Below are 11,717 nucleotides of genomic sequence, written 5' to 3' on the forward strand. Positions count from 1 at the left end.
AATGAACTATAATAAGAAAAGAAATTTTAATACGTAAATAACCCATCCAGGGTAACCACATAAATGCATAAAGAATGCAACACGTATCACAAAAAACGAGTGAATGCAAAACGTATCAAAAATTGAAAACTAATTGCATCATGATATTCATTGCATGATTTACGTTAGAAAATTCACCAATCACACAGTATACATTCATTCACATTAAAATTTCACCAATAACACAATATACACACCAACACACAAAATCCAAGTATGAAACGGAATACCTATTCCGTTTCACAAACATATGAAACGGATCCAAAAACACATTTGAGAGAAAAGGACAGGCAAATTGGTGAAACGGGTTACAAATTCCGTTTCACATCTTTAAGACACGGATTATGTAATCCGTTTGGAAAAACAAAATTTTGGTTTCTATTTGATGTTCAAGTGTTTGGTATGTCGGACAAAACATCCATGCAAATAAGGAGCGGGAATTTGAACGAAATAAGTGATTCAATTCTATTTCTAAGACGAGGACAGCACGTACACCAATCTTATTCACGACTTCTTTTCTTTGCACATTGTTGTGGAACTGGAATCAAGAAGAAAGAAATGGGGTGTGGGTGTGTGGGTGTAATTTTGAACATATTATTATGCAAGGTTTATTTACCACTAACGTTTAAAAGTAAGGTTTAAAAGTAATGGGGTGAGGGTGTTATTTTTTTTATGAATGGGGTGGAAGCGAAAAAATCATAATTTATGGGAAACGGCATACACTTTCCGTTTCATAAAATATTGTGAAACAGATTCCTTATCAACTCTCATTTATCATCTAACAAACGTACAACAAAAACACCAATGTATTCTTAAATTAGGTGACTTACAACATCCTCACAACCAGCTACGGACATGAGTCATGAACATATATATATATATATATATATATATATATATATATATATATATATATATATATATATATATATATATATATATATATATAATTTTGTAATGGATGCGAAAATCAAAATTTATGGGAAACGGATTACAGAATCCGTTTCATAACGTTTTGAAACGACTTCTGTATTCCGTTTCATAAAAAAGTGCAATTTTATGAAACAGAATACAGAATCCGTTTCATAACATTTTGAAACGGATTCTGTATTCCGTTTCCCATACATTTTTACTTTTATCGTGAACCAGCTTTTGTATTCCGTTTGGTAAAATTTTGAAACGCATTAGAGAATCCGTTCTATAAAACATTTCGTTATATAGTTTATCAAACGTAAAACAAATTCCGTTTCACATCAGAAGCAAACAGAAACAACTTAAAACAACTTAAGGTGGTATGAAGGCTAACCTGGATTGACGGAAGTACCACTTGGAGAGGAGATAACGCAGTTACTCACAACCACCTTCCTTCAAAAACCAACCTTCAATCACAATAACCACAATGCAAACTTAAGACACCCAGAGAATAAACAAGATTCCTTAACAAAAATTAATTGAAAGTCATACAAACCAGAAGAGGGACCACCACAGAGACAATGAACAAATGAAGGACAGCTCTCAAGACCACGGACCACAATGAAACTGAGCAAAATTTTAATGAAAGCAGACACTGGCATGGAGAACAAACGGGAGTAGAACGAATAATAATAGTAACGTTGGGGGTGCAGGGATGTTGACGCAGTAAATGAAATGTACTGCGTCCTTACCCACTTTCACCCATTCTCACGGTATATTAAATAAGGGCATAAACGTCAATTTTGGGGTACAAGAGAACTCTTGGAGGTGCAGGGAGAAGGCCCCTTATTGTGTCCATGCATCAAACTCCTATGATTAGTGTCCTATGATTAGTGCTTATCTTCCTTGTTGTTATATACCTATTGTACCCATTATTACTCGGCCATGTCCACAACATTTTTGGTGTTATTTTCCAAGTTCTTCCTTTGTTGGTTGATAGGTAGAAGAACTTATTTTCATAAATATCTTGATTGATGTTTTTAATGTGAGGTTAATGCAAATATTGGTTCTGATTATTATAATTTCTTCATAACATTTTGTTTCAATTTTTGTAAGAAGTATTAACTGACATTAATAATCACATGAAAAAGTATTTAAACCAAGTTTAAAAAATAATCACAGGTTAAAAAAGCACATACATGTACAAAAAGTAATATAAATCATACTTCTGTTTTTTTTTAACCGTCAAAAGGAAGAAAAAAGAAAACCCACACATAACCGTTGTGTGTAAGACGGACTCGGTGGGCTTTTATCAAATCCGGATAATTCAGTCCAATTATTTCCTATTAGGGGGTTTCTTCCTGCACCCCCAATATTTCTTCTGCACCTCCAAATATTCATGCTCTTCCATTTATGCCCTTGGAAAATTAAATAAAAAAAAAGTTTAATTAGGTAGACGCAATTATGAATGGCAGAGTTAGTTGGCTGCCTGAATTAATTACCGGCCAGTCGTTTATATACCATGCACCCCTCTTCAGTTTCACTTACACTTACTTTCACTTTCACTGCAAAAAATTTCGTGGTTGAGGTGTGAAATTCCATTTGCTTCATTTCTTCTCAGAAAAAGAGGTACGCACATTTAGAATAGAAGTTTATATTTGATAAGTTTATGCGTGAGATAAATGTTGGTGCATTTTTAATATTTCATGAAGTCATTTTTATTTACGGAAGTGTCATGCAGAACTCAAGTTATTTTTTCCATATACGGAAGTCGACTTTCGGAAGTGTATATGTAAAACGGAAGTCGACTTCCGGAGACAAGTGAAATTTTATGAAAATCAAATAATTTTTTTCCTTCTACGGAAGTCGACTTCCGAAAATGTATGTGTGAAACGAAAGTCAACTTCCGAAAGTGTATGATTAAATCGGAAGTGGACTTCCGGTGAAGTAAAATGTTTATAGTGTTACGGAAGTGGACTTCTGGTTTTAAAGTGAATATTTCGCCCGGAAGTCGAGTATTTGTTTGGTAAGTAGTGTGGTGAGTAAATTTTTTCCATTTCCGTAGTTAATGGTTTATCTTGTTTTTCTTTTTTTTTCCACTTCCGATGCTTTCTATGTTCTACCATGCTTTTTTTTTTTATTTTTTTTTTTTCACTTTTCCACTCCACTTCCGTAGATGGCTAAGCTTTGTTTTTTCTTTATTTTTTCTTTTTCAGTTTTCCACTTCGCTATACTAAGTTATCTTTTTTCTTTTTTCTTTCACTTTTCTACTTCCATGCTTTTAGACTTAGTAATATTTTAATTTATTTTATTTTGTAATTTATAATTTTGTTACGGTTTGAATAATAACTTATGTTTTATTTATTATTTATTTATATTATTTATTTAACTTTTATTTACATGGATATTTATTTTTTGTTTATACTTTTGTATGTTTTAATTATTATTTGTTTAAGTTTACTATTTATTTATTGTGTGTTTGTTTTATATTTTTGAATGAATATTTTTAATTTTTATTGATTTAAATTTTTTTTTTTATTTTTTTATGGTTGAGTGTTTATGTATATTTGATTTTTTTTATATTTATTTAATTGTTTGAGGAATATTTTAATTTTTTTATATTTATTTTATTTTGTAAAAAGTGATATTGATTACTAATATTAGATTATAGGTGGTTAATTTATATTTACTCAATAATTAAATTAATTTAAATTAAAATTATTCAAAATTAAAATTATTTAAAATTATATTTACTCAATAATAAAATTAATTAAAATTTAAATTATTCAAAAATCATAAATAACCAAAATTTTAATTATTCAAAATTATAATTATTTAAATTTATATTTACTGAATAATAAAATTAATTAAAATTTAAATTATTCAAAATGGTAAATAACTAAAATTTTAATTATTCAAAATTATAATTATTTGAAATTATATTTACTCAATAAAAAATTAGTTAAAATTAAAATTATTCAATATCGTAAATAACTAAATTTATAATTATTCAAAATTATAATTATTTCAAATTATAATTATTTAAATTTATATTTACTCAATAATAAAATTAATTAAAATTAAAATTTATCAAAATCATAAATAAATAAAATTTTAATTAATCTAAATTATAATTATTTAAATTTATATTTGCTCAATAATAAAATTAATTAAAATTAAAATTATTTTAAATCGTTAATAACTAAAATTTTAATTATTCTAAATTATAATTATTTAAAATTATATTTACTCAATAATAAAATTAATTAAAATTTAAATTATTCAAAATCGTAAATAATTATAATTTTAATTATTTTAAATTCTAATTATTTTAAATTATAATTTTTTAAAATTATATTTACTCAATAATAAAATTAAATAAAATTAAAATTATTCAAAATCGTAAAGAACTAAAATTTTAATTATTCTAAATTTTACTTTTTTAAAATTATAATTAATTAAAATTAATAATAATTAAAATTAATTAATATCAAAATTATTTACATTAAAATTAAAATTAAGTAAAAAAAATTACGGAACACGTCATTACGTTATTACGGAAGTGGAACTGTCCTTACGGAAGTGGAACTCGCCTATGGAAGTCACGCCATACTCTACGGAAGTCATATGCTCTTACGGGAATCAATAATGTTTACTTTCACGGAACTCAGTTTTAACTACGGAAGTCGACTTCCGGTATTGATGTCGACTTCCGTAAGTGCCATTTTTTTTTCTTTCCAACCTGGTTCTATGGAAGTCCACGACTTCCGAGTTTGTGTTTTTACAGATCTATATTCAAATAAAAAATAATAACTACATACAGCAAACATGGCAGAAACAATCAATAAATTATAAAATTAAAATATACAACAGGATAGCTTTACTTACCTGTTAGAGAGGAATGGGGAAGGGAAGAGGAAGAGCGGACAAAAAAATAGAAGGAGTAGGGCACAACAGTGAGACACGTTAGAGAGGTGAGTGGGGGCAGATGAGAGATTGGGGGGTGTGCGGCGACTAGGGTTGAGTGAAAATAAGTGAAGCATTAAATAGGAGAGAAAAATAGAGATTAATTGATTTAAAATTTAAAAATACTAAAATGGTAATTTTGAAATTTATGAAAAGTTTGGAGGTGCAGAAGAAATATTGGAGGTGCAGGAAGAAAACCCCTTCCTATTAATCTAGTTATAAAGAAAAAAAAAAGTCTGTTTTATGTTTCTCTGTTACTACACTACTTGTTTTTTTATCTTTTTCTTGTGTTTTCTATAATCAAAGTTAAGATCACGTTGCAATAATAAAAATATAAAATGATAAATTGAGTAACTCTCTCTAATAAAATGAGAAAAAAAAAAGAATGAAAGAAAAAAAGTAAAAAAAATATGGAAAGAAATATCAATTACTAAAATAGCAATGGGTAGAATAACCTATAATTTGACCTTGAAAAAAAATAAGAACAATCAATGAAAGTATAAAATCATCCATTAATTATAGATATAGTTAATATTTTTCAATGTTATTATCTAATACACTATTAACAAATTTTAAATTAACTTTCTTTCTATCATATATTTTTATAAATACTAAATACAAATATAAAAGATAATATTTTTAGTAAATCTGTGCATTTAATATTTTTAAAAAATATTATATTAATTGTAATATTAATAAAAAGATATTTATATGTGTTATAATCTAATGATAAGTAAATAAATAAATAAAATTATAACATGTTGGAAAAATGTATTCAAATGAGCAGGATAAATACTTCTAAGATGATTAGATAAGTATTTACCACAAAAATTATATGACTTAGATTTAATATAAAAAGTATTACATCAGATAATTATCAGTTCAACATAAAAATATGATTTTTTTTGTGTGTGAATATTTTAAAAAAAGTTTAACTGCAGATGTGCTTAGTTATAGTGACAATGAATATAGTAACTTTTTTTTTTTTTTGAAAAATCACTTGTCTTTCAACATTTTGCTAAATAATGTTCAAAAATTGGTGTGAAATGGATGATGTTATATATACAGCACAATGAAATCCTTGAAATGAAATCATGTTGTGTGGACGAGAGAGTAGAAACACTTTGGTTCTGGTTGGTGTATCCGAGCTCCTTGAGGAACCATGTTTTTAAAGTGTTCTTCTTTCTCATCGGCATCCAAATTCATCACTGTAACAAACCCTCTGCAGTTCTCAAATCCTGCACCAAAATTCGTCTCTAGAAGAAGCTCCATAACAAGACCCTTGCATCTAACACTCGCCAAAGACTCAGATTCAGCCTCCACTTCCACTTCTTCTCCTCCTTCCTCTTTTGCCAATGACCAACCGGTTTTTGTCACTGGCGAGGATGTTCCATTGGAGGGTGTCATCCAGTTCGAGAAACCCAACTCTTCTGCTCAGATCGAAAAATGGGGGTAATTTCTTTCTTTTCATCAAGTTATCGGTTTTCTTCGTAAAGTTGAAACCTTGTTGAAAAATTTGAAGTGGGTCATCATGCATGTGTTGTAGGCGTGTGGCTCTGCTAGCTGGTGCAGACGTCTTAGCTTTGTTTTTGTTTGCTACAATTGGAAGATATCGCCATGGACTTTCTATTTTAGACCTTGAGACTCTGCAAACTGCTGATCCCTTCATAGCAGGTTTTTTTTTTTTTTTTTTTATGTATTTAATTGTGATATTTGTGTTTTTTTTTGGAGAGTTTGAGGTTTGAAAATATTTGGTGTTCTAATGTTTTGCAGGGTGGTTTTTGGGTGCTTACTTCCTCGGAGGTTTCGGAGAAGATGGGCGTGGGATGAATGGTCTCTCCAAGGGTGTCATTGCTACTGCTAAGTCATGGGCTGTTGGGATCCCTGTGAGTTAAATGTTTTTTGTTCTTTTGTTGGTTCACTTGCAGCCATCTTGATAGATTTTTAGCAAATAAATTTTGGATTTTACATTAAAAATTTTAATATAACATGTTCACATCACACAAATTTGATCAAGGAAGGGTTTGTTAGAATGTGTGTACTTAAAGGGAAGCTTGAATCCATGCTCACAATCTTGAGCTAACCTGGGTACAATACTTGTAATCTTGATTTAAACCCCAATAATAAAAAGAAGGTTTAAATCCTATGTTGGTTTAAATCCTATCTTGATTTTTCAACAATGTTTGTTTAATTTTACCACTTTTTTTTTCTTGTGTTCAATTTGATTATTTTCCTTGTCATAGTTTAAATTGATGACAAGACACTGTTCACGGTGATATTGTTTGTGTTATGTGAATATTTTTTATTACGTGGCCTAGTAATGATTGTAGTCATTGCAATGTTCATTGTATTTTGAAATGAAATCGGAGATAAAAGGGGAATTAGGATTTGGGAGATAAATTGGTATGAGTTTTTTCATGGCATGATTTAAATGAAATTGTTGGCTACTGTCATGGAACTCTAGAAAATGGAGATAATAGTCATGTTGGTTGTGTTCCAGAAATTGACAAAGAGAACAATGAGGGTGATGAAGTGGAGGTTAGGGGGGTGGTAAAGTGGAGGATGGGAGCTGATGAAGTTGAGGGTCATGGGGTGATAAATTTGAGACTCAGGTCGTGATGAAGTTGAAGGTGAGGGGTGATGAACAAGGATTAAATTTAGTCTCCGTTTGAATTTGAATTTAATTTGTGATATAACAAGGACTAAATTGCATTTAATTTAGTCTTTGTTTTAGTTAAATAATGTTCGATTTAGTCCCTGTTCTAATTAAATAATGTTTGATTTAGCTCCTCTTCATCTCCCCGACTCTCAACTTCATCACCACTTGACCCTCAAATTTATCACCCCGTGACACTCAACTTCATCATTCCCTTGACCCTCCACTTTGTCACCCTCATCGTTTTCTTTGTCAACTCAACATGACTATTATCTTCATTCTCTAAAGGACCGTGACAGTAACCAACAACTTCATTTCAATCATGTCATGCAAAATCCATACCAGAATATCTCCCAAACCCTAATTCCCCATTTTTCCTAATTTTATTTCAAAATATAATAAACATTGCAACGATTACATTCATTATATGGTCACATCATAAAAAACGGTCCACGTGACACAAACAGTGCCATCATGTACAGTGCCCCGTTATCAATTTGATCAGCCTTAAGAAAAAGAACCAAATTAAACACAATTTAACAAAATAGGGACCAAATTGAATGTGCAAAAAAAGAAGGAACTAAATTGAACAAACTGGACCAAAATAGTATTTAGACCTAAAAATAATAAGGGAAAACTATTCTTTGTAAGGTGGCTAGGATTTTCACTCAAATTGTGTAAACAAAACTGTCTATTGTAAGAAATTTGTCAAGTGATATAACTTTGTTTCTTCATTTTGACATCACAGTTGTTTCTGCATTTTGGCATCAAAGTGAGAGTCTAAAACATCATAGGTTCAAATACATGTATGTCTAAGTAACAAAATTAATTCTTATAACCATATTTTTAAAAAACCAAAACAAATCTAATAATTAAATAATGTTCTTCCACCTAAATGTGGCAATTCTTTCAGCAATTTGTGACCTTGTCATGAGCGATGACTTTATCAAGCTTCTTTGTTGGCATTTTTGCTTTAGTGTCATATGTCATTGAAATGAAAAGATTAACAACTCACAAACTGATTTGTAATGTAAGTGAATTGAGTTGAATCAGTAAAGTGTTAGCTATAGATGATTGTAGCTCTTTCACCTGAAGTAAAACTACAATTAAAGATTTTTTACAGGTGAAATTTTTAGTTTAGCCATAGTTAATTATCTTCAGCAAAACAGATAGCATTTATCTCTTCTTGAGTTCTTGGCAGATAGGAATAGCTATAAGGGCAGCAGGTTCAGGTCACCTACCAAATTATGGTTTTGTATTTGTGACTCTGGGAAGCACTGCTGTTTTACTTATTACATTCAGAGCATTACTGTATACTGTTCTTCCAGTTGACAACACCAAAAAGAGTGATGACTACCGTCGTGGTAGTCCCTTTGAACTCTTTGAGGTAAACAAGTTTTTCATCTGTCAGATCTTACGAGTATTATATTTTCTCACACAATTGCCTTTATATAAACATGAATTGTGTTACATATCTGTTACATCTGCTGTATCTATGAATTTGTGTATGTTACCATACAGAATAAACTTTGTTAATGGGGAAATGTTGAATTAAAAGCTGAAGTGTGTATTGTGAATGCTTTTGTTTGCTGTAGCCAGAATAAAAGCTGTGACTGAGAAAAAAGTAAAAGTATAACTTTTGATCCGCACTGCAACAATTCTAATCCAGATTAACTGATGGTTACCAAACCTATTGATGAAGTTATTTTTTTTGTATTATGAAAATTTAGATTTACACAGTAGCATATAATTTCTTCTGTTAGTGTCTACTTCAGCAGCAAAATTTCTAAATACTTTGAACTAATTGTGCATTGGATTCTGAATAATCCTGAACAATATTTGTTCTCTACTTTTGTAGCTGCTCACATCATTAGTTCGGCGGTGGTAGAGAAACGTTGTTGTTCAAGGCAGCATAATGTGTTCGAATCAGAACATTAGTTTCCATCAGTAATCTCCTTGTCAAAGGACATTATTAACTATTAAGGAATCTGAATCATCTGTGGTCTGGTCCATTTGCACTATAGGCTGTCACATTCTGAGATCTCTCAGGTTTTCTTAATAAGTTTACCCTTCATGTTCAATGCTGATAAAATCTGAGATTGTTGTAACTAAATTCATATGATGTAATTTTATATATCTATATAAATTACTATAACACCAATTTAAACCTACAATTTTGATGCACTTGGATACAATTTTTGTAATGCAGTTACCATGAGTGATGCTAATTCTTAAATATTGCATTGTTTATGATACTAATTCTGAATATATTGCACTATTTATGGTTAACAGCCCTTTTATAAATGAAGTCAAATAATAAATTTAGTCCCCTTTAGTTTACTTAAATTCTGACTTATTAAAGCTAGAAGTTTTCTTTTCACTTAGGAGAAATCAAGCATGATAACTTAATAACAGATTGGGAACTTAGGGTTTTCGAACTAACCCTATTTGAATCTTGAAGATACAATTTTATACTTTTATACTTCTGATCTCGTTAATATCATGCACAGTGTTGAATGGATTCCCAGGAGATAACTACTGAATTAAGATGAAAATATTATAACTAACTATATTATTATAACTAATTGAATTAAGATAAATCATATTTAATTTTAGCGTTTTAGGGTTAAAAATGTTTTTAATTTCTAAACTTAAAGTAAAATTGAAAATTTTGTATGTTCTAAATTTTAATATATTTTAATTTTCAGACAACATAAAAATAATGAATATAGTATTTTATTTTAATTATTATGTGATAAATTATATTTGAATTGAAGCGTACTAGATGGCGTAAAGAGCTCAATATCACTGTCTAACTTATCATTTAACGCATTAGAATTTGTTTAGTCTATTATATTTATTTATTTTTAACGTTTAAGAATCAAATTAAAAGTTTAAAACAAAGATGAACAACAATATTTAGAAACTTAGGTAATAATGTGGAAATCGAGTGATTTTTAACTTAAACATAAGTTTTCTTAACATTAGAAAAGGTCTCTATCATAAAATATTTAGTGCTTATTTTTTTAATTGCACTTGGATAAAATATAATTTTTGAGCAATTTAGTATTAATTGAAACTGAATTGATACCTATAAAAATTTTAGCAAGGATCTTATCTTTTACTCTGAATTTGTATACAACTTGGATTCACATTAGCAATAAATGATGATGTTATATTATTAATAGAAGTGGTTGATATTGGATACCTAACTTTTGACAATGGCATGGGTACATAGTGAGTCAAACTTCATATGTTACAAATTCAACTCAACCCTATTTATTTTAAAGACTTAAGTTCTTAGGTTTAAATTTGGACTTTATTTGAAAGGATTTAACTTAGTTTTACGCAAATCAATGATTTGTAATAAAATACAATTTAATCACTGTATAATGAATAATTGGGAAAATCATTATTTTGAATAATTCACTCACTGTTCCAAAGATAACAACGTTATAATATATTTCATTTAAGGTAGGAGACAACCTTCTCTCGTATTTCTCTTTTGGGCCACTTTGTTAAAAATAGATCTGTCTAATTATCTTAACCACAAAGGGATCTGAATTGATTAACAAGCTTTTATATGGTTTAAGATGAATTTTGAATAAATCTTTAGGTTTTAAAGCTCAATTAATCAATTTCGCAGTTCTGGGTTAATGGACTGTTTAAGTCAATCAAGAAAGATTATGAGAGAGAAGAAAGAAGCAAGACACACAATTTATACTGGTTCGATTCAAAAAGAATCTACATCCAGTCTTCTCCTAAGTAACACACTTAGGAGGATTCCACTAAACAGAAAGGTTCCAAGAATTACAAGCACACATATGTAATTCTAACCCCCAAAACCCAAGAACTTGATTCAACAATCAAGAACTCCCCCTAGGAGCAATGCATCCACACAATTGCACCTAGGTCCACACTTCAAACACTGAAGCAACTGTAATCAATAATACAGAAAACAAAACAAGAAACGAATACACCTAAGCTGTGCAGATTTGACTTGATGCTCCTTGAATCAAGCAAGATCCATCATGGTAGAATCAACCATCAATTCTTCTTGGATCTGTACTTGAGTTATCTTTGCAGAATCTTCTGAAACTTTGTGTCTCTCAGATGCCTCTCTCTCAGATGAAGACTGCGTGAT

At 29.6% G+C, this 11,717-nt stretch overlaps 1 protein-coding gene across 1 annotated transcript; it reads left to right on the forward strand.

Moving 5' to 3' along the window:
* Positions 1-5,994: 5,994 nt before the first annotated feature.
* On the forward strand, positions 5,995-9,747 carry LOC114194633 (uncharacterized). Its single transcript, XM_028084981.2, has 5 exons — positions 5,995-6,369; positions 6,464-6,591; positions 6,691-6,803; positions 8,775-8,960; positions 9,432-9,747. Exons 1-5 carry the CDS (start codon positions 6,080-6,082, stop codon positions 9,459-9,461), a joined length of 747 nt encoding a protein of 248 aa, XP_027940782.1. The 5' UTR covers positions 5,995-6,079; the 3' UTR covers positions 9,462-9,747.
* The last annotated feature ends 1,970 nt before the right edge of the window (positions 9,748-11,717 follow it).

Source organism: Vigna unguiculata, chromosome 8 (genome assembly GCF_037176805.1).
Source record: "Vigna unguiculata cultivar grain cowpea cultivar isolate G323 ecotype 2 chromosome 8, ASM3717680v1, whole genome shotgun sequence".
Classification (NCBI taxonomy): Eukaryota; Viridiplantae; Streptophyta; class Magnoliopsida; order Fabales; family Fabaceae; genus Vigna; species Vigna unguiculata.